The sequence below is a fragment of the Microcebus murinus genome, chromosome 13 (genome assembly GCF_040939455.1).
Source record: "Microcebus murinus isolate Inina chromosome 13, M.murinus_Inina_mat1.0, whole genome shotgun sequence".
NCBI lineage: Eukaryota > Metazoa > Chordata > Mammalia > Primates > Cheirogaleidae > Microcebus > Microcebus murinus.
In genome coordinates, this window is record NC_134116.1 from 61,578,161 (window position 1) to 61,602,355 (window position 24,195).

The 24,195-nt window shown below is 41.0% G+C and overlaps 1 protein-coding gene across 5 annotated transcripts in view; it reads left to right on the top strand.

The window, feature by feature from the left end:
- LRCH1 (leucine rich repeats and calponin homology domain containing 1) overlaps positions 1 to 23,901 on the top strand; it is a 176,301-nt gene extending 152,400 nt beyond the window's left edge. For 2 of the 5 annotated variants that reach the window (XM_012782685.2, XM_012782687.2), the window contains 2 exons: positions 4,535 to 4,612; positions 21,361 to 23,901. In XM_012782685.2, coding sequence (XP_012638139.1) covers positions 4,535 to 4,612; positions 21,361 to 21,471 — 189 coding nt within the window. In that variant the 3' untranslated portion in view covers positions 21,472 to 23,901. Of the gene's footprint in view, positions 1 to 4,534; positions 4,613 to 11,997; positions 16,579 to 21,360 lie in introns of those variants that run through there. The other 3 variants (XM_012782684.2, XM_012782686.2, XM_076009429.1) reach the window with 3 other exon arrangements.
- The last annotated feature ends 294 nt before the right edge of the window (positions 23,902 to 24,195 follow it).

The window sequence follows — 24,195 nt, forward strand, 5'->3', positions numbered from 1 at the left end:
CTTGTTTTCCTTTTGGTAGACACCCAGTAGTGGGATTGCTGGATCAAATGGTGGGTCTACTTTTAGTTCTTTGAGGAACCTCTACACTGTTTTCTATAGAGGTTGTTCTAATTTACATTTCCTTTTGGTTGGAGTCTATTTCTGGATAGCTAGTGCGTTCCTTTGTGGGTGTGGAAGGAGCCTGTTTTCTCATATTGCCAGAGTTCTTATGCTGGTTCCTTCTCATTTGGAACCTCTTTGCTCACCTCAAAACAGAGAGCTTTGCAGTTCACCCGTCCTGCTCTGCTGGGAACTCTGCTGCTCAGTGTAGACAGGGAGGGGTACACTGCCCTTCAGCTCAGGCAGGTAGGGACCCACTATGGTGTTGCTGGCAATTTGGGTTGGTTGGACCTCAGACCCCTGGGAGAGTGTTCAGGTGGCAGCAGTAGTGGACTAGGTTAGGCAATCCACAGTTTCCAGGCCCCTGGATGGCGTGCTTGAGTCCTGAGGCAGCCAGACTAAGATGGGGCTAACAAATTGGCCCTGAAGCTCCCGAGCTGAGGTGCGGAACTGTGATAGTGAGGGCCGGGGTGTTCTCTTGCTGGAGAAGAATGCTCAGGCAGGAGGGCGGATACATGGTGAGCCTGTGCCCAGAGGGGCAGGCCCCTCTTGATGACATTAGCAGAGGTTATGGGACTCATGAACTACTCACACCTCTCTCTCTCAGCAGCGACAGTGGTCTCTGCCTTTCAGGGAAACAAAAGCGCCCAGATTCTCAGCTCCCACCCCGGCCCCGCTGCAGAGGTGTTGGAGGTGGCCCGGCCTGCTGTGGGCAGGGCGACTGGCTGTGGGCTGTGGCTGAAGATGCCACAGTGGGGAAGGCATGGTTGTGCCAGGGACTTGCCTCCTGGGAGGGTGGGCTCCTCCTGGAAGAGACAGGCAGCTGGAGGGAGGACACTGTCCCTCAGGGGAGACAGTAGGTTTCGTCCTTGAGACACATGAAGGCACTTGCTGTGGCTTTTTGGAGGGAACAGAGTGAGCCCCAAGCTTTGTGGGATCCTGGGTGTAATAACTGCTCTATACGAGGTGGGGTAGCCACTCCCAAGTGCCCTGACTTAATTGTCCCCTATGGAAGCTCCACCAGTCCTGGGCAGAAAGAGCCATGGCTGCCTTAGCAGCAGTGGGCCGGGGAGCGGAGGAGGAGGAAAAGGTTCCGTATGGTGGAAAGCTGGTGCCGTAGTCCCCTCTGTCCTGTGGGGCCCTCTGGCATGTTGCTGTCTCCTCTCAGCTGGATGTGGCCCACCCTGCATGCCCAAGCACCAGGAGACCCACAGTTCCCCTGGTCCCCGGTCCCACAGAGCTGCTGTGGTCCAGGTGGCTTCTGGGAAGTGCTGGCTGTGGATTCAGTGATGGAGAGACCCAAGGGCTGAGACTTCTGGGTTGGGACAGCTGCAGAAACACTGTGTGTTCATGAAGAGAGGGACATAAGCAGCACCCTCTACACAGAATTCAGGAGTGATGAGCAGAGTGCTGTTGGGGGTGTCCCCCACTGCAAGCCTAGCACTGGCCGTCCCACAGCTCGCCCAGGCCAAAAGTTCGTCTTGGGAGCAGAGGCGGCTATGTCTGCCACACTGGGTGGTTGGAAGAGGGGAGGTCCTTGTCTCCACGTCCGTTCCCAGGCTCCAGTGCCACTTCTGCTCTAGGGTGGGTTCACTCTCCCACCCTACGGATTTATCTCTGCACTCACGTCTCTACTTGGAGGGGTGCAGACAACTTCGGTCACGAGCCAGGTGCTCTCTGGTGCAGCAAAGTGCACACTCTGCCCTCCTGTTTTAAAAAGCACTTGTGCCACTTCCCGGGTCCCCTGGGGCAGCCCACCTTGCAGTTCAGAACTCCAGAAACACTGCTGCTTTCTCAAGTCTCCCTGTTGCCCTGTGGTTGTCACAGTCCAAGCATTTGCCCAGGAGTGTTTGTGTGGAGGGGTGGGCTGGTCCCCAGGCCACTGCAGAAAGCTCCCGTAGCCAGGACTGTGCAGTCCACAGCGGAGCGTGGAGCCTTCCCGCGTGCAGGCCCTTCTGATCCTGCCTCACTTCTCTCTCCTTGGCTTTTGGTGCCTTCCTTCGCTTCTCTGTTGAATCCCATTCCTCTCTCACAGACGATCTATCCAAAGGTGAATGAATACCTACTCGCTATGCTATCTTGCATCCGCTCCATGGGAGAGGCAGCTGCATGGAGTCAGCCATCTTGAACCTACTTGCTCTGCAGTTTTCCTTTTTAGAAACACACTTTGTTTCTAAATGTCCACTTACAAAAAATTCCTTAGTGAACATCTGGAAGGCATTTAACCAAGCCCAGCCACCTGGTCACAGCCGTAGAACCTTCTTTCTGCCTCTTGACTGTGCCATTGCTCTCTGCTCTGGGTGGGCACGGGCTGCTCTCTCTGCCTGGAAAGCCGAGCCCGCCCCGCCTTCCACCCACGTCTCCTCGGCCCTCCAGCACGGCTGGCTCCCTCTTCTCCTCCACTTCAGTGTCTGCGGCAGGCAGGCCCTTCGTGAGCCCTTGGGAATGGGTTTCCTCATTCCCAATGGGAATGGGTTCTGTTTGTTTTCCATAGTAGCAACCCCATCACATTAAGAACTATCCTATATTATATTATAAATTTTTTAACTTGCTAATATTTCCAGCTACCCTGGAGCTAAGTGACCATGAGGTTTGCATCTTTTGGCTCCACGGTTGTATCTCTAGCACCAAGTATAATATCTAACACATAGGAAGCAAGAAATGCCATTATATCCTCACTGCCAACTCTGGATGAGAGTACCATTATTATGGCCAGCATTAAGCATTCTAATTTTTCATCCATGAAACTGAATATTATCCACTTTTTATGCCAAGCTGAGGGAATACAGTGGTGAGCAGAATCACTGTGATTGTCGATATGCTAAGAGGCTGTTCCTTAGAAAAATGGATTTCTTTAGTCTTTAACAATTTGATAAGCAAACCATTGGCATCCCAATTGGTGTACTTGGTATAATTTTTGATTCTTTGACCAATGGTGAGGTTGAACCTGTAGCCACTGCGTTTGTCACAAGTACGTTTCTACCTGAAACTAGCAAGAATCTTAGAAGAGTCCCTCCCAAAGATGGGGAATTATCTTTCAGTAGCTTGAAACACACTTTGCATTGACTTCTTCTGTGCTGATATAAGAACTTTGAAAGATGTGGGGCAACTTTGGTGCTTCAGAACAGGCCCTCCTAAATCTTGAGTAGATGAAGAAAGAGGAGAAGGATCAGAGAGACAAATGCCCCCGGTGCCCTGTCTGACAGGTCCCCAATCTTCACTTCTGTTACCCACCTGTGACATTCCTGAGGTCTGTTCCTCCTGTTTGCGCGAGGCTTCATGTGGTGGTCTTGTCCTAAGATGTGGGTAGGGAGATGGACAAAGCCTCCCAAACAGCTGCTTGTCACATCTTTGTAGGTCTCATGTGAAGGGCAAGACTTCCTCTCTAGCCAAGATGGAAAGTACTTGTTTAGACTTCAAACTAAATTGTTTTATATGACAATAGGCTTTCTTTCCCTTTGAGAGGCGGGAGTTCTTTTCTTCTTTTTTAAGTAAATGTTGTACAGATTTAGATTTTGATGATAATTCATTTGTGCCCCTGTAAAATGGAATAAGAGTGACTTCATTCTCACTATTATCAGTCTTTATAACACATGGCTCCTACACCTACACTGTTGGGGTCAGTCGTGCTTCTAGCTTTAAGGAAACTAACGGTGGAATATTAAAATACAGCAGGAAAGTGTTTAAAACTACTCATGTAAAAATTACAGTATATGAATTAGATGTACCTGTTACCCATCCCGCATCTTAGAGGTCATATACAGCCAAGGTTTTGTGAGAAGCTTTTGGTGAAGTCCTGAACATCCACCATTTTCATCACTGTCCACTTTGATGTTACCTCTTCCTAACTGGCTTTGGTGGGAAGCAGATTAATTGAGCTGGTAAATTGAAACCCTATATGTAGAAACATATTTGTTGATGGGGAAAGGTGATGTTTATGGTGTATTATAAGTGATTAAAGCAGGTTACACAACAATATGATCCCATAAAAACTGTGTGTGTGTGTATATATATGTAGTGTGTGTATGTATTTTATATATGTATGTACAGTTTTGTATATGTATATACAAATATATACACATAGATACATATGCACGCAGAAAACTTCACATAGTATTTATCAGTGTATGAACATTAGATACATGTGTCTATATATGTGCATATATATGTGTGTATATATATCTGTGTATACTTAACACACATACACATACACACACAATGTCAAGAAGAATACAACCCAAAGTATTGACAGTCTTTATCTCTAGATGGATGTTTCCCAGTAATTTTATGTTTTCTTCTATTTGCTTATGTATTATTTTCTTTTTCTCCAATAAACATGCATTACTTGTGCCATTTAGAAAGGTTATAATTTGATCTGTTATTAAATTGGTTTCTGTTTTAATACTACGTTATTTCTGTATGTTTGCATTTATAGCCCAAACTTAGCATGGCCAAATGCAGAAGAAATGTGGAAAACTTTTTGGAAGCATGCCGAAAATTAGGAGTACCAGAGGTAACATCAAACTTAGTTCAAATATCCATGTTTTAGTAAAAATTGTATTTAATGTATATGTTTGAACCATTGACTGGATGTAAAGCTTTGTATATTTCTTTAGTCTCAACCTTTCTTAAAGAATAATATTGAATAAATATGTACAATTTTAATTTAAATTGATCTATTGTGGTAAAATTAAAATGGCGTTATACAGTATGTTCAATTCTGAGGAAAAAGGGAAAATAATTTAAGTAAATGTGAAATTCCAAACTTGAAAAATAAATTAATCAGCTTGATTCTATGAGAGCAGAAATTGCTGAGGCTGCGGGTGAGCAGGTTCCACAGGGTAGCATTTTGGAGCTGATGGGTTCCTTATCCCAAGGTCTTAGGCAAAGGCCTGTAGTTGCCTACGAACCGTTGATTTTCTTTCGCTGTAGTTGCATTTTTGGTATGTGGGTCAAAAAAATCAACACTGAAAATATTATAGTTAGTATTATCATTAATCATTATCATTAATAATAACAATGTTTCTATGTTGCTTTATAGTTTGTTGACTGTTTGCACTTACATTTTATTCCTTTAGTTTGCTGACTGCCCAACTGGCAATTCCTTGTAGCAGCCTGGCTGTACAGTTTGCCACTTTTTTCCTCTCTTAACCTCAGCCCCAGCCTCAGCCTCAGCCTCAGGCAGATGGTTGATTTGGGGGCTTTTAAAGACTTTGGTATTAGAACATAAAATGATGTCTTAGGGAGATATGAGCCAATTCACTCAGAATTTGGGAGTAACCATATATAATTGAGAAGTTTATTGTGATAAACAGAAATGGATGGAGATTGTATTTGTTACGATTTCTTCTATCTTTCCTAATGCCCCAGGGATGATATAAAAAATCTATTATGTGGTACTATTTTTGAGCATGTGAACAAATTGCATTTCAATATAATTCTCAGCGATAGGAGTTAGTTATTGAAATTAACAAAGCCTTTTTTCCCTCTCCCTTCTTCTCTCCTTCCTCTCTTTCCTCCTTTTTTTTCCTTCCTTTCTTTCCCCTCCTCTTTTTTTTAGCTTAGTGGGACTCAAAGGCGAGGGTTAATGGTAGGCTTCAAATCTTATTTGAAGAAAAGAATAGTATTATTAAAACATCTTTAAGTCAGAACTGTATCAATAAAAAGAAGCTTACAAATTCAATTTTTAAAAGTGTAATTTTTACCCAATGCACTAAATGTCTTTGTGGTCAGTTCTGCTTTCAGCATTGTTAATCTGTGTGTCTATATTACATGTGTATATTTTAATATTGCATATATATTCTTGGCTTTGAATATATGTGAAAACACAGACCTTTTCTAATGATTTGATTCTGTCATGGGCTAATAAGATTTCCCATGTGTGAATCAAAACTCTTATACAAAGGTTCAGATGTTGCATTATTCCTGTCTGTGCTACAAAGCACTGATGAGTTATGACCTAACCCCCTGTGATTTTTTTTTTTAAATTCATCAATTTGGGGGGGTTACAGTGATACAAAATGAAATGCAAATGCCCTTCACCTTTTATTGTGAGCAAAGATTGGTAATTACAATTTCCTTTTAAGATGGGAAAAAGGAAATTAAATTACCATAAAAATGCAGAACAAAATTTATCATGATTTCTGAATTATGCCCCCAGCATAGTGCCCCTAGCACAAATAGGCAACTCATAATTGCCAAGAAGGTTGAAATACAAGGAGCATGAATGACCTTTTTTGCCAGTGACCCAGTTAACTATGCTTAGTAAGAAGTATATCACTCAGGATATTTTTGAAATTATCTTTAAGGCTTTAGATGATTTTCAGGTTTGCTCTGTGTGTGTGTGTTTGTATAGTTGTACGCGTACATATATATCCATCGTGATGGATAATCCACTAGCATTTTACTTGTGACTAGAGTTACTTTAGATTTATTGCTGCTGGAAAAACGTGTTAGCAGTTGAATTTCTTTAATGAGAATGTTAAAATAAATAAAGAATATTTTGTGTGAAATCAGAAATTCCCAACTGGAAAGCAATTGGCAAATTGTCCCATATATGCAAAACAGCATGTTTTCATCTCATAGAATACATGAAGAAATGTTTTCATGTAGGAACAAAACACCAAGTTAGGAATCAGATGACTTCCTCCCCATTAGACATTTATACTTCTTTCACTACTTAGGAGGATTGATGTTTCAGTGTGTACGTGTCACAGTACAGTTGATGATTTACACTAAAAATATAATTGAATCACAAGACTATTTGCAGAAATTCTCCATCTACAATTAGACATGTTTAAACACTGGTACCTTAAAAAAAAAAGGCAGGACCTATATCATTACTTTTTCTTATTGCATCAACAAGAATATCTGGGTAATAAGATATTCATTGATTTTTCAAGTAATCAGCATAATTAATCCCCTCTAATTTGCAAGCTTTTTCCACCTCTCCATCCATAACTTATCTGCACATACACACAAGCCATGGAGACCTTGAGTTCTGCATTTTCTAAGCTAAATATCTAATTGACAATGATAAATCATCCTATAGATACAGAAGGAGTCACAGCTGTGCCCTAAGCCTGTGTGTGTTGCCCTTTGTAATAAAATCAGTTTGAAATGACAAACCAAAGTCAGGGTCAGTGGTCTGTATAATTTTATCGGGTTCATATAGATGGAATACAGTAGCTGAGCAGATTTAGTTAGATTATTACTAAATGTGGGGCAATACGATGGGATGGAAACTATTTTAAAATTGATTTGGTTGTTATAGTTTACTGCATTTTTCTTTAGAAGTCCCAGGAACACAACCCCAGATATTTGCTCCAGGGTTGGTCAAGGCTTATGAAACATTTGTATGTGCTTCAGCAGCCAGAGCCACGGGACCACTCTGTGGTTTCCCTAATACCCAGGAAATGTGTCAAGCAGGATGTGGCAGTATAGCACCTAAAGTCACTGAATAAATAGTGACTACATACAGATTAGTGAGTGAGGCTGTCTCTCAGTGGTATTTTAAGCTTGCTTTTTACAGTAGGGTAGGAGAGAGGGATTCTGGTGTGACTTATTCATAAATGTGGCTTCTCAGAGTTGGCTGTAGTCAGTATTACAGGCGGCGTAAAGCACCATTCCACATCCTTTGTGGTGGTAACGCCTCTGGTCACATTGTACAGCTGTCTTTGACCTCTGGTGTAAGCTTCAACTTGGCCTTGAAGACAGGCCTTGGTGGGCTTCCGAATTCTTCAAGTTATATTCTTTGTATCACCTAAGAATCTGATTCCAATCAGGCCTTGGGATGAGGATGTTTTTATGGATTTACTGAGGCTTCCTTTGCCTTTTCTGGATCAACTTGCCCATGACTGACCTCTAACTAACCTCTATGTGGCAGATTCACAGTGGCTACTGGGGGTTTCCAAATGGATCCAAATTTAGAGCTGTTAGTGTTCTCTCAGGTGGAGCGAGAGCTCCAATTGATGAAGCATCAAAAGTACGAAAAAATAGATATTTATTTGGTTCTCCAGGGAAATTTTTCTACTCAATTTTAAAGAGGAGCCTTGGTCTCAGACCTCTATGAGGGGTAAGGTCTTTAATTTAACAGACTTGCCCTCTTTAGATGAGAAGGGGATTTAGAAGGGAAATGCACATTATTGCCTAGCTGCCAGCCCTTCATCTTCCTTGGTATCTTTAGAGAGAAAATAGAGGATTAAAGGCAGCAACTCAATTGGCAGTGGCAGGGTTCTTGGCAGTCGAAGGCCCCTGCTTGCCTGGCTGGGCAGCCTGGGGGTTTTTTCAAGACTGTAGGAGGTAGAAGGTTTTCACTCCACATGCACAAGGACAGGTCACTTGGTGCCCCTCAGCTTCCACATCAGCCAAATAGAGTTAAAAATAAAATCCTAAAGTACATTCAGATGCGAACAATGATTGTGTGGCTATAACTGTAATTATGGCAGTTTTTCATCTTTTCAGTACCTTTCATATTTGCATTTTTGTTGTGTTTTACAATGACATTTTATATTTGAAAGTAATAGTAATAACTTTCCTGCTTTACACGTGTTGTGAGGGGTCAGGAAATTATAAATGTATAGCTGATCAAAAATTTTTGTTATTGAAAAACTCAACAGTAGACAGTTGAGTCTACTATTTTTTTGGCTTTAATCTTGAGAAAAGGTGAAATGAGTTCCTTATCCTCTTTGAGCTTTATGCCTCTTTTTCTTCCCCAAATGAATGATTTTAGTATTAATTTAAATAATAACTCTTTTTGGGGGGAGATGAGATTCTTATTACAAGATTTAATTTTCCATTGACATTGGTTAATTCTGAGATTAAATAATCAGAGGTACAGACAGATTATTATTTTATTAACATAAATTTTTTAACTCATAATTTATTAAAAATGAGCCAATCTCTAGCTTGTAAAATCAGTTGCATCTTTTATAGCTAGTATTTGTTTGCTGTTCATGTTAGCATCTTTTCCCAGGTATATGCCTCCTAGTCACCTCTGGTCAGTGGTCTGACAGCCTTTCCTATGTGCATATTCCAGAATAAATCACTTTAGAAGCAGCATCTTAAAAAACTTTTAAATTATATTTCCAAATAAATTAGCATACCAACATCAGGTTATCCTCTAAGTCCATAAAATTGGTAAATAGTTGTCATATATTTGGAGAAAACTGGAAATCCTCCCCCACCTCTTCTCTCCTCTCTCTACGCAATTATATTATACCTTGTCACAAAATTACTTTAAATTTTCAGAAAGACCATCAAATTCCCATGCTATGATAATTTAGATTAAAAAATACTTTGTAAGCAGATTGACTTTTAAAATTAAAATTTTATTTAAATAAATTAAATATGATCTAATTTCTAGATAAAACTTCTGTTTTAGATATGCTTAGCTCTTAGAATTTAGACTGTAGTATACCGAGAATTCCTATAAAAACTAGACCTGTTGCCAAATTTGTCTACATTTCTGTTTGTGTCCACAGTGTTTGGGAAATTTGAGCCAATCTTTAATAGCAATCTTGGTCACACACTCTTGTGTGCACTGTAAGAGAATCATTTAACCTCTGGAAATTGTAATATCTGTTCACTATATGGGAATTAGCATCCGCACTTGCCTTTGGGGAGTCTGAATTAACTGACTTTTTTCAAATGCCTTGCAGTAATCACATGCTCTGTAAATACATGGTGACATTTTGCCTCTTGATTTTCCTTCTATTTTAGTATTTTCCAATTTTAATTTTCAGAGAGAAAGTATAAACTCTAAGTCCCTCCCAGTAAGGCCAAATTTTGGGAAGCACAAAGATCAGAACATCCCAGGTCAGAAGTTAGGAATTTCAGCCCTGGTTTGTATCATGGCCTCATTGCAAGGACCGGATGTGACTATTGGCCGTGTGACATGGAGTCAAATCAGAGAGCAGTTCTCAGATGGCCACAGCAGCCCACATTCCACACATTAATTATGGTGATTCAGATTTTTGTCTACCAGACAGTCTTATACCCATTCCTTTTTCTTTAGAGATGATGATTTAATTTAAGCCAACCACCATAGGCTATGACTGTAGGCCTTACCCACTTTAATCAAGCCCAGAACCTGTGGCATCATGAAATTGTTCCCTGCATGGGAACAGAGAACAGTCTGTGTTGTTTACCTCCATGTGGAGGGTACTACTGAAAACTGCAAAGTTGATTTCATTCTGGCTCTCTGATGGTGCTGCCAGGGAGCAGAACAGACATACTCCATAGGGTTCTAGGAAATGTATTGAAATACTTGCTGAAGATAGAATGGTTTGCTTTTAACAAGAAAATACCGCCTTTGTGAAAATCACATTTCTGTTTGCATATAAGCCTTCTGTTTTATGTCTGCTTTGCTTGGATTTCACTGATCAAGTAAAACATTGCAATAAAAAATAATTATTGCAATAGAAAACTTTTCTTAAATATTTCCTCACCTATTAATCTGTAACCAGCATCTGTCTCCCACTGAAATCCAGTCTTCGTGTAGCTGTTTTAATTCTTGGGAGAACTCTAACAGTGGTAGCTTGATTGCTCCAAATCCACTGAGAAAATATGCAAGATCTGAATAGATATAACGTGATTTATTAACCTTAAGAGTATTTCTGCCTTCATAAATAAGATTAGAATGTTTTTAATCTTATTCAGTCATCTGATACTGCAGTATTCCTACTTAGCTGAGGGCATCAGGCTAACCTCAGAGGATACAAGTGAGACAAAACCTCTAACTTAGAATCATCTTTCACTTGCTCTGTGATTTGTATCTGCTTAGCAGTGAGGCTAAAATAAAGAGCACTGTTGTAGCAAAATATGTAAAAGATATATGCTATATATATGTTAGATGCCTTGCTTAATTTGGAAATAAAGCTGCATTTATGAAATATGTCACAAATATTTTCAATCCTTATTTAATTTGGAAACAAACCACAGCTTTTCTTTCTTACCAACATAACAGTCATAATCACTGTTAATTTTAAGCTGTGGTCATTTGTGTTTCAGGAATTCTGTGTATCAGAATACTGCTTCCTGACAGCAGTAGGCTGTCCAAGGTCAACTCAGCAGACTGAGCATCTTAGTTTTGCATTTAGTTGGTAAAGTAGATGTTCTACCTCCTTATGTGACAGTTGTCAAGTAGATAAAACATGGAGGTCTGTTCCCACAACATACCTGTAAAGTGGTGAAGGAATTTACATAATAACCCTATATGGGGATGAATTTTGGTTCTAATTCTGCATGGGAGAAGCCTCCTCTAGCCTTTTGGCTAATGTGTAGTTGCAAAACTCTGAAATATAATGTACTCTTTGACACACGCAGAGAGAGGATTAGGATTAGCATTTCCCAGAGTTTGTCAACAATCCTAAAACAAAAATAAATTAGGTGTGTGTGTTAACTTTCAGAGACAAATACTTTATATTTAGTGTATATAGACCAAGGTCTAAGATTCATGAAGAGAATGGAGATGAGGAGTGGAGATTAAATTTTAAAGTTTATATTTTTTTCCTTTGTACGATTAAGTCCTTAATGTCCCAAGTGAAAGCCTCTTATTTTTAATGCCACTGGTGAGCACATGATAGCACTTGAATATTAAAACTGTCTGAATGCCAGAATGATGTATAAATTGCAGAACACGCTGTTCCTCAATAATGAGATCGTGAGTGAAGGATTTCTTTGTCCTATTTGCATAAAACACGTTGGGTATTCCTTTTCTTTTGTAACGCATTAAAATTTATCTTTGATGTTGTAAAGGGTTTTTACCTGCTTGAAATAAGGGGTTACTCCTGCCATTTGCTAGTAACCAAAAATGTGTGCTTCTTTCCAGCTGTTCTTCTGTGTATTTTTAATTGTATGCACTGTCTCTTTCTGTTCTAATGGCTGCCCTCGGAATAGGCTGACCTCTGCTCTCCGTATGACATCCTGCAGTTGGATTTTCGTCACATTCGAAAGACTGTTGACACTCTGCTGGCACTCGGGGAGAAAGCCCCACAACCAACTTCTGCCCTCCGCTCCAGGGACCTTATAGGCTTCTGTCTTGTCCATATTCTCTTTATAGTGCTGGTCTATATCACTTACCACTGGAATGCTCTGTCCGCATAACGTCTGCATGCGCATCCAAACGCTCTGCTCTGTCACCCTGATCCATTGCAGGGCCCTTCCTCCATCCGAGCCTTTGCCTTGCCAACTTCCATTTCTGTCATCTCTTCGGTAATCTCTCAAGTTTTGAAGCTGAACGTTCACAAATCAGATTTTCCAGAAGCACAAACTTTGTAGAATGCTGTTCCCCTTAAGTAATTTCTCTGGTTGAAACACAACAGTGACAGCAAAGTGTATCTACCCCCCCACCCCCATCCCCGTGCTTCCCTGTCCACCTAGTGCCAGCAGCAGTGCTATGTTCGCGGTTCCTCTGCTCCCTCCCGCGGGGCTGCCGCTGCCCTGGGTCGAGAGGAGCGGGGCTCCAGGACTGGAGCAGACAGGATTTAGCATATGGAAGTCTTTCCTTTGGGTCAGTATTTAACTGGGATCCTAACTCAGGACTGGGCAATTGAGCTGTAGAGGGGCCGCCTTGCAGAGGAGACCAAAAAGCCAACATTTTGGCCCAATGTGATCTATTGAAGTCTTTAATAATGCCACTATTGACGAGTTGAAAAATACCATCTGGAGAATGACTGATTTGGCAGCCATTCAGTTGGATTCCTCCTAGTTTCCTGCGAGGGAGCCAGGAGGGCATCAAAGAGGGGTGCGCACTTCCTGCCTGCGCAAGCGGAAGTGGCGCTCTGGGAAGATGCGCGCTGCCTGTTAGAGCGCCACCTGGAGCTTCGCGTACGCACCAGCTTCTTGTTAGATGTACTCTGAGGCTCTTAGGAAAAGCGTTTTCCAGAAGGGATTTCTGTTTTTGAGTAATGTAATGGCTCGTTTTGCTTTTCTGCTACATCACATAATAACTTCAGGTCCAGAATGTGATGTCTTTATATTCATTTTCAAATAAAGCCATGGGTTATGGAACATTCTTGGTCCTGGGCCTTGGGTTACTCTGGCAAGAGTCAGTAAGAAGATTGCTCTTATTTTAGAAGAATGTAGTTTCTCATATTACTTGCAATGTCCCTATAATCTTTCATTTCCAATGGCTTTAACTGGCAAACTGCTTTATTTTTAAGTCAGCTTAAAGGATTATATATCAACTATATCTGCTTATGGAGCAATGTGATCAGCTTGTAATTAGCAGGGGGATAAAAAGTTAGGATCTTATCTAGGCCAGGATATTCCTGGATTTGGGGATGTCTTTTTATAATATGAGAAGGCCCTGCTCCAAGTTCAAACCAGCCTTCACTGTGCTTCATTTCACAGCCTATTTGCCAAATACTGTTTCTTAGGTTGGGGGGTGGGGGCAGGTCAGGTTTACTTCCTCAAGATAAATGTCTAGTTTGTTGAGATGCACACGGTCCTCATACATGGCTACTCAGAAGATAATCTTATTTTTCTGAACATTTTTGTGAATCTAGGGGACTTGAAAATGTAGAAAGCCCACCTAGTTAGAAGAATGTATTTATGAAGATTCCTTGCTGCTAAATCAGATCAGATTTTCTAACAGGAAACATTCTTTCCGTGATAATATCTCGAGTTAACTGCGCTTTTTCCTCCTTTGTGTTGCTTGGTGAAATACAGGGTATGTGGAAGTTATCGAATGAACCTCAGCTGTGTATGAATAACCCACAGATGTACTGAATTGCCTTTGGTGCTATCTTGTATTCTTCAATCTGTAACACAATAAAATCCCTTTGTACAATGTCTAACGAGCACCCTGAGCCAGAAGTTGCTTAATAAACACATTTCGGGTGATTATTCCAAGTTTTTATCAGCCCACTGATACGTTTATTCGTGCACATCCAGAGTAGCGCTCAGCATGTCCATCTAACTCTAAAGCGCTTTGAGGCTTCCCTTTAATGGTCGCTGGTTGGTGGTTTTTCCCCTTCTTTATGGGCAAAAAACGGAAAAAGAGAAAAACTTATTGGTTTGCCACCTTAAAGAAATTCTATTGCCACCTTAAAGAAATTCTATCAATAAAAACTGAGTAGAACAATCGTATAAGATTAGATTTAGTTTTCAGTATTGACTTGACATAGTTCAACTAAAACATATTAAGTTAAAAGACATATCAAAATACATTTATATTTTAATTCTGGACCCCAAAGTATTCTTTGGATGCACTTTCACTTTTTATGTCGTTAATTTATCTGTATCCGAATGTGCTACACTTCTTGGGCTTTATTGGATGATATTTTTTCATTAAGTAGTATGGTAACTAGCAAAATGCAATTAATTGAGCCCTTTAGGCAAAACTTTGAATGAACTGTCCTGCCCATTGCCAAGCTGTTAATTTCTGATCAAAATATGAAGCCTCTCTGTGGTTCTCCTCCAGGGTAAGCAGCAGCCCCTATGCTAACACGCTGCCTGCATCGCAGCTTGACCAGGAATACCGGGCCAGCCTCCTTAGAGTCTGAGAGATGGTCAGGGATGCAGTTATGTTATTTTTTTGTGTGTGCTTATTAAATATCCTTGTCACAAGAAAGACCTTTTTTTCCCCAGTACTTCTTTCCAATATCTGATAAAAAGAATCGAGTATGTATTTACATTTTCTCTTTGAAATAGCAATTTGTGTTCTTTTTCTCCAGTTTGTTTAACTGGTGGCAACTCTCCACCCAGTGTCAAGATTTTTCAAATTTTTGACAACTAATTTCTAATTGTGCTTTCTATTTACGCATTCCTGGTTTGTTGTCCTTTGGGAGAGACACTTGTGAAACAGGGCTGGTGGAAAGGGGCCTCACAGAACCCAAAAGTAAGATGATTGAGTAGAAATTTCATCAATGAGAGTAGGTAAATAAAGGTATTTGGTATCCCAATGCTATTTGTTTGTAAGAAATTAAAAATAAGTGTGTGGTGGATTGGATTATCTCTCTAAAATTCACATAAAAGGCTGATTGGGTCATAAGGACAAAGGGTGTTTTACCTATGAAGAAAAAGTAGGGATGATGTTTTAAAATTTTAGGAGCCTGAAAGTAGTTTTGTATTAGGTGAAAATTATTTTAATATGATTTTATTACTGGGGATTTGGTGTTTAAAATTAGGCTTCAGATTTCAAAATTAGTTCTTAATAAGTAATCAAGGCTGGGCAAGGTGGCTCATGCCTATATTCCCAACACTTTGTGAGGCTGAGGCAGGAGGACTACTTGAGGCCAGGAGTTCGAGACCAGCTTGAGCAACATAGCAAGACCTCCTCTCTACAAAAAATAGAAAAATTAGCTAGGTGTGGTGACACACCCCTGTAGTCCTAATTACTCAGCAGGCTGATGTGGAAGGATCACTTAAACCCAGGATTTGGGGGTTGCAATGAACTATGTTCACACCACTATACTCCAGCCTGGACAACAGAGCAAGACCCTGTCTCTAAAAAGAACATTAAAAAAAATCTATTCAATTTATAGAATGTGCATTTTTCCCTTCTTTAAGACTGTCAGAGTCTAGTTCCTTGGCTTTTCAGTCCAACTTTTTTTCATTCTATGTTCATTCATTCATTCCTCAAATATTGAATGAACATTCTCTGCAAGGCCCAATGGTAGGTCTTGGGAATAAAAAAGTGACCATGACATATGGCCCTGTCCCCCAAAAGTTTACAGTCTATTCCAGGGGTCAGCAAGCTTTTCGTAAAGGACCAGATAGTAAATATTTTAGACTTTTCGGGCTGTACACTCTGTTGAGACTACTCAACTCTGCCTTTGCAGCATGAATGCAGTCATAGATGATACATCAATGAATGGGCATGGCATGTGCCAATAAAACTTTATTTACAAAAACAGACTGCTGGCTGAATGGGCCTGTAGGCCATAGTTTTCATGCCCCTGATCTGACAAATGAAAAGCAATTCAGGTAATAAGGACCTGTCTCAGATCAGATATAGGATTCTCTAAAACATATGGAAAGGGGACCTGACCCTGATGGGGCACAGGGGCCTATGAAGGCTCCCTAGGACAGTGATGTTTACACTGAGACCTAGTAGAAGAGGTGTAGGAATACCCAGGTGGAGAGGAAAGGGAGGGAGAAAAGATAGTGAAGGGGTAGGTGTGTGTGGAGAATGAAGTGTTCTAGGGAACAAAAGGACTAGAAGGTAGTACAGCTGCAAAGTAAAGAACTCAGGGAGGGGTGACAAGAAATCCCCTCAGTCTGTAAGAAGTTGACAGGGTTTCCATTTTACATTGGGAAAAAAGGACCCTCAGTGGCCGAGCTGAAACCCGAAACTCTCTTACATTAAGATAATGCACAGGCCGGGCGCTGTGGCTGGCCGGGCGCTGTGGCTCACGCCTGTAATCCTAGCTCTTGGGAGGCCGAGGCGGGCGGATTGCTCAAGGTCAGGAGTTCAAAACCAGCCTGAGCAAGAGCGAGACCCCGTCTCTACTATAAATAGAAAGAAATTAATTGGCCAACTGATATATATATATATATAAAAAAATAAGCCGGGCATGGTGGCGCATGCCTGTAGTCCCAGCTACTCGGGAGGCTGAGGCAGGAGGATCGCTTGAGCCCAGGAGTTTGAGGTTGCTGTGAGCTAGGCTGACGCCACGGCACTCACTCTAGCCTGGACAACAAAGTGAGACTCTGTCTCAAAAAAAAAAAAAAAAAAAAAAGATAATGCACAGGTTGTTTTATTTTAAGGCTCAAACAGTTTAGTGCCAGGACTTTACGTTTAAGAAGGAAACCGAACAAAATGAAATATGCTGGTGTGAGTGACTTCATTTTAGTCTAGTTGTTGGCCTGGAAGTAGGTGTGTGTCTCTTTGGGAGCAAAAGAAACTATAGAAAGAGGAAAGCCAGGCAGTGACAGCTCTGCCTGTTCTCCCAGTGCCTTTTCTGCCAGCACAAGATGTCTGTCCCTCCCTATGAAGAGAAGCCAAATGAGTAGAGTGGCGAACCTAACCCCGCCCCTGAGTTGAGGATTTGCTGGTCCCACCCCATGTTGAAATTGATGGGACTTGCCATCAAAGAACTCCGAGGACCAAGGGACCTCTTCCTGTATCATGAACACAGACTGAACATACTCATCTGTTGATTAAGGAATTTATGGGGAGTGTCATGATGTCATAGAGCCTCAGCTCTAAGATCAGGCACATGTGGCTCAAATCCAGGTTCCAGAACTTACCAGCTGTGTAATGTTAGCAAAGTTACTTGGACTCTCTCTGTCTCAGTTTTTTCGTCTGTAAAATGGAGATATTAATGTCTGCCTTACAGGATGGTCATAAAGAAATAACCAATGTAAATCTGTAGCATTGATGCCAGGTATATAGGAAGAACCCAAGAAGTTTTTCAAAGTGAGCATTTAGTCTTTATTGCTTGCTGTCTTTTCTAACACTGTTTACTGTGGCTCAGAAGGGTGAAGGGTGAATGAGGGGAACCTAATAGATTCCACCATTGAAGAAGTAACATGAAGACCAAGTTCTTCATAGGGATCAGAAGCATTATTTTTATGCGAGATACTATTTCATGACTCCACTTTGTGCTTTAAAAAGAAACACAATGAAGGAGGTCCATGAGTGTAAGAAGAGTCTGCTGTCACATTCTCAGTAAAAACCTCTAGGATCCCATAACAGTGCAACTTAAATCCATTTCAAGTTATATAAATGCACAGCTGTCTCTCCTGTAAGTCCGTTATGTACAAGGGGTCTTCTGGAAAGACCACCTCACCTGCCTGGTCCATGGAAGGCTCTTCTCTTCTGTGTAATTCTTTGTCCAACTACAAATCAACAGCAATTCCCTCCCCATTATAACTTCTACGTTCACTTCGTCTCCCTATGGGAGATGCAGGGGCCCAACTGGTGTGATAGCAAATGGCCTCTGGCTAGTCCTCAGTTCCCTCCCCATTTCTGCAAGCTCCTCTTGGTCACCCTTCCAGCCAGCACTTCCAGTGTAATTCCCCTCAAAGTCTCCTTGCCCCGTCTGTTGTTGTGATAAATAACCAGCAGTGCCATACTTGTATAAGGTCTCTCCTTTCCTATGCTAGTCTTCTTAGGGACCTCCAAGCCCAGCAAAGGGCACCTCTGGGCTTCTTCAGGGGTCTGGATGAAAAGAAAGAAAGGCAGGATGGAAAGGGTACCTTTCTGTGTCTTCTGTTCACTCCTCATTACTAGCCATAAAGGTGAGAGGGAGAATCTCACACCCTGCACCTGGCTTAGGGGTACCAAGGCTGGGAAAGTGAAAAATGCTGATTGGAAAAATAAAGGCCTGTGGGAAAGAAAGTAACCATAACTCAACTTAATCTGTGAAAACGCCAAGTGTCCTGTTGGTTCGAGGCCGAGGCCTCGATACCTTCCCATCCCTGTCTCTCTGGAGCCCCCAGCCCTTCTCTCCTGTGCCCTCCAGCTTAGAACCCTGCAGACCACTGGAACCACCGCTCATTCATGCCGGGGCCAGTCCCTCCCTGTCGGGGAAGGGCCGCCCTCCCACCATCCTGTCAAAGTCTGGACAGGACACCTTGCCCCATAAAAGCCATGTTGTACATAGAGGTTAGCCTCAGTGGAAACATTAGTCCTAGGATTTAGGCACATTCAGGACTAAACATAAGTAAGCACTGAAGTTGAGAACACAGTGTCCCGTCCGGCTCCGCTGCCTTGAGGAAACCTGTCATTTGAAAATTTGTATCTACATTTCTTGCCCATTGTTGTAGTGTTCTCGTAGGGTTTTTCGTACTGATTTTATTGTGTTCGTGTATCATAAAAAACCCTTTGTGATTTGATGCAAATACTTTTTTGCAGTTTGTTGTTTATCTTCTCATTCGAGGGTGTTTTTTTGCCACATGGAAGCATTAAGTGTTTAAACAATCAGTCGTTTTGATCTTTTCCTTTGTTATTTTTTAATAACTGCTTTTTTGTTTAGCTTAGAAAATCCTTCCCCATCTATTTATCAGAGAAAATATTAAATATTCACCTTTATTTTCCTGGAAGGGGTGTTTTGGATTTTTTTTTCCCATAACATTTAACTCTTTAATGCATTTGGGATTGATTTTAGCATATGGTATTAAGTGAAGACCTATTTTCTCCAAGTAATGCCTGCAGCAGGAGCTGAGCTGTACTTGGCAGCCATTTATAATGTCCTGCCAAGCCAGGTGTTGACTTGGGTGCTGCAGGAGCCCTAAGAATGAAGAAGACACCTCCCTGCCCCTGTGGGCCCCTCTGTGGCAATGCAATGCCAGATTCAGGTGACTTCCCAAGCAGGTGATGCCAGGAAAGGCCAGACACTGATGTCTGGCTGCAGGTGTCCTTCACTGTCCCACAAAAGGAGGCACATCCCTAGCAGCCCGGATACAGCTCAGACAGAGCCTCCCATTCTTTCTCAGGTTGACAAAAACTTGCATGCTCCCCTGACATGCCATTGACAAGACAGTGCTATTTTGATACATAGCAGTGACATGAAATCATGGTTTAAAATGGTGCTTTATACAGCCGCTATCTTATGTTGACATGGGCCGTTTCCTCAGGCCTGAGTCAAAGTCTGAGATCCTCTGAAGTTAGGGAAGGGGGACAGGTGGGAGCCAGCAAGATGGCGGGAGAGTGTAGAACCCACTGGCATTCGAGACAGTGGAGCAAGTTACTGGAGATGTCATGGCATGTCCTTTGAAGATGTTTTTAAACGCAGAGTGCCTGTACCCGTGGTAACTGATGGAGAGTCCTGCACTGGGGCGGCAGAGGGACCTGGGTCGCGTGGAAGGCAGCCCTCCTGCGCAGAGCGCTCTGATTCTCCTGCTAAACGCTGACTGCCCCAGGGCTTGACACACATCCCATTTAAACTCTCCTTTAAAACAGCACTATTCCACCTTAAAAAAGAAAAAAATCCTATCATTTGCAACAACATGATGAACCTAGAAGATACTGTATTAAGTGAAATAAGCCAGGCACTGAAAGACAAATACTGATAAATCTCACTAATACATGACCTATCTAATATTCGGAATCTCAGTTGAATTCTCTGCCTTCTGGGCCAATAACAAAAAAAGTCAAATCCCCCAAAACAAGGAGTAGAATGGTAGATACTGAGGCTGGGTGGGGAGGGCAGGAGAATGGGGAGACATTGGTCAAACGATAGAGAATCTCATTTAAACAAGAGGAATAAGTGCAGGAGATCTATTGTACAACATGGTGACTATAGTTAATAATAATGTATACATGAAAATGGCCAAGAGTAGATTTTAAGTGTTCTCATCAGAAAAAAAGTATTCGAGGTAATAGATATGTGAAATACCTTGATTTATCCATTCTACAGTGTATACTTTTATCAGAATACCATGTTGTACAACCATAAGTAAATACAGTTTTTACTTGTCAATTAAACAAAGAAAGAAAAAGTAAAAAAGGAACAACACTGGGCTGTGGAGAACACCCTCATTAGGTAGAGAAGAGAGGGTATTTGCTGTGGAGTCTTTTCCCAGCCAGGGAGATGCACCCGGAAGTAGATTGCTTTGTATGGTATCAGACCAGGGCCAAATAACAAAGGTGTGAAATTATTTCACGTTCTTTTGTAAACTGTCTTGTGGAGCATGAAAGGTGGGACATGCAAGAAGTGACTCACATTTATTATTTTTCTTAAGCAGTATTTCCCAAGAACAAAAATGCAACCTGAGGCAGGAGCAGGACACTTGTGTCTTTGACAGGTTTATGAAAGTCTTAAAAGAGAAGCTATTGAGGGCTGTAGTTAAAATTAAAGAAAGGACAGTCCATCAACATGCCTTTATCCCACAGATCACAGGAAATAAAGTGAATTAAATCAAGGTCTATGGTCAGTAGAACGGTGTGTGGTCAGTATAAATGAATATTTGAGTTCCTTTTAAAATGTGTTAGGGGCTATTTGCAATTTTGCTTTATCAGAATAGAAACTATTGTATTCTTGTATGTTTTTCAGCCAACTCTATGGAGCTCAGTTATTTAGTGTAGTTTAATATTTAGTTTAATAAAGTTTAATATTTAGATCTAGTACAGATTTCAAGGTGATTAGGAGACTTTCTGAAACAATTCTCACATGTGAAAAATTGTTACTTTGAAACACAGCAAAAGGTCTTTGCAGTGGGTTGAAAGTTAGGGAAGAGGCATAGCCCAAGGTGATCAAACAGGCATATTATAGAGAGTGCTCAGTTTACACTCCATCAATGATGTAGCGGGAGTTTACATTGAAGAGTCTGATCATCTAAAAATTGATGTTTTGTTCTTCTTCCTTTTAGGAAAAACTGTGTCTACCCCATCACATCCTTGAAGAGAAAGGCTTGGTCAAAGTGGGCATTACAGTTCAAGCGTTACTAGACATCACCGTAACGAAGACTCTGTTCACATGAAACCACCCCCAACTCCTTTGGGTGGGCTCAGACTCTTCCCCCACCAGGGATCCTGAACTCCGCTCCCTGTTCAACCCTCTCCCACCCACTGCCTGTCGGTTCCCTGACTCCAGTTGCATTGAAAAGGTTTTCGGTCTGAGGGAGGATTTTCTACCTTTCAGAGCTGACCTCCGACCTTAAGACTTGACAGGTATTTATCTTGGAACCGGTGAGGGAGCTGGGGAGTCAGAACTGAACAGCACATCAATGCCTTTTATACCCTCCTTCATCCCTTCCACGCTCACCGACTGCCATTACCAAAATGCCAAGCACAACCGTTTTGTGACAAGACGCCATTTGTTTTATTAAAACCAAACTCATCCTGTATTTCGTGGGGGGAGGGAGGACACAATCAGGTTTTTCACCACCAAATTTTTCAAGAAGTTTCTTGAGACCATTGCCTTTTAAAAAACTATTTTCGACATACAAAATATTTATATAAATATTATTTATTAGTGAGTTGTTATTCATCCTTTGGATGCAAATTGTAAATTAGGAAACTATTTTATTACTGCTTTTTTGTGGTTAAACACTTTATTTTAATATTATACATATTGAGTTATTTTCTATCCTCTTTGGTGTGCAGTAGTTCTAGGTATTGGTAATCATGTTTTCTGGTATATATGATTCAAAAAAAAATTAAGCGAAAAACAGGTGCTTCTGTGACAAAACTGTTTTCTGGGGAGGCTTTCTTTACACTTCGGTTTGTGGAACATTGGTCTTATTTATATTTCTGCATTCCATCCAGTTTCCTACATTCCAGCAGCCCTACTGTCCCCCAATACAATGAACTGAAATCAAGGGAGCACCCCAAAGTTATTTGTAAATAGCTGTGATGGGGAGAAAAAGACATATTAAACTTGAAGATAAAATGTGAACAATTATTTTTTTGGATTCAGACTTCTTTTGCTATGCACAAAACATTCACGTTTTAACACGAAGAAGTAATAAGTGTTATTAGCATCGTGTGTCTTGAAGTATAATTTTGCACTGTAACTTGGGTTACATTCAAGAGAGCCTAGCAACCAAAGGTAGATAATGAGGAAATGGTATAGGAAAGTGGAGATGATAAAAAGTTTATTGTTTAACCAAAAAGTTTTTTAAGGGAAGCTTCGAGGGAGTGATCAAAAGTTACTTAAGGCACATAAGGCCCTGGGTCGGGAAACCAGCACTTCTTACAACTGGCAGTTTTAAAAAAGGAAATGATTCTGAGATGTGCTCATTTTATTTTAATGTAGTTGATGGTTTTCAAAGTAGTCTATAAAATATCCTGCAAGATTCACGGTCTCTGGTGTGAAACCTCAGAAGTGAGTCATCAGCGAGCCCAGTCGTAGCTCCGTGCAGCACCAAGGCGGGCTAAGGAGAAGGTGAAGGAAGTGGAGTTTGTGAGGCTAAGTGGCCAAGGAAGGAGTAAGTGCACATGCAACAGGAATAGCGAAGAACCAATAAAGCAAGGACCCCGTGTTGGTCTGAGAGATTCTCAGCAGGCTTCACAGAACATGACACAACCTATGTTAGGCAGTTTCATGCATGCACACGCATGGTGCAGTTACAGATATCCCGGTAGTTAATCTTTCACAGTCTTTGAATGCTGACTACACTTTGACCTCTGCAAAAAGCCATTAGAAATTTGTAGAGCAGCAGCAGACACGATTTTTAAGACAAATTTAGAGGTGAACACAAAAAAGACAGCAAGAGCAGGACGGCGTGCATTCAACACAGACCAACGTGAACCAATGCAAAGGCTGCCCTCTGCTCTGGGGAAGATGGGGGTGCTTTCTGAAAATGGAAATTTGGATTGGCAGCTAGCAATTATTTCCAATCAAATGTACTGTGCACTTTAACTTAAAATATATTTTAATATTTTTCTGTACTGCACAAATACCTGTTTTGTCAAATAGCATAATGATGTAAAGAAGAAAGACATTTTGAACAAAGAGCTTATACAGCTTAAGGAACATTTGAAAGTTGATTCTATAAATAGGAATTTAGACTGCTACACCTTCACGGGCATTCAGAATGCAGGGTCCTGAAATATTTTTTTACATGTATATATATGGCAACATGAAGCTCTGTAATCAGTTGTTTCGAGAGATTTTTTTTCTCAAAATTAAAATATTTCTTTTGAAATTAATTTTTATTATTTTCCTGAAGTTGGCTGTATAATATAAATGGCTTCAGTATTTTGTAAAGTGGCTTTTTTTTCTTTGAAATGCAATCTTTTTGTGGCTAGGATGGCTAAGACGTCTTTAAGATCCTTGTACACTGTTTATATGTGCAATAAAATGTGCATGACAAGCTGACAGTACGATAAGTTGACAGAATGTATATAGTGCAAATATCCTTTCTTTTTATTATTTAACAGCCATTAAAACTTTGGATTTGTACAAACCGTCTTCTGATTGACTTATCTGTCTGATGCAAAGGTTGACTCTGGACACACAAAAAATTGTGGGGTGTCATTGCTGTAACAGTTTGTAGCAATCATCTAATGTGAATATATATATGCACATATGTGTATATATGTGTGTAAAATCTGGAGAAGGAAATACAGTAATGCATAGCTTAATGGCAGGGATATGTTCTGAGAAATGCATTGTTAGGTGATTTTGTTGTGTGCAAACATCATAGAGTGTACTTATACACACCTAAATGGTATACCCTGCTACACACCTAAGCTAAATG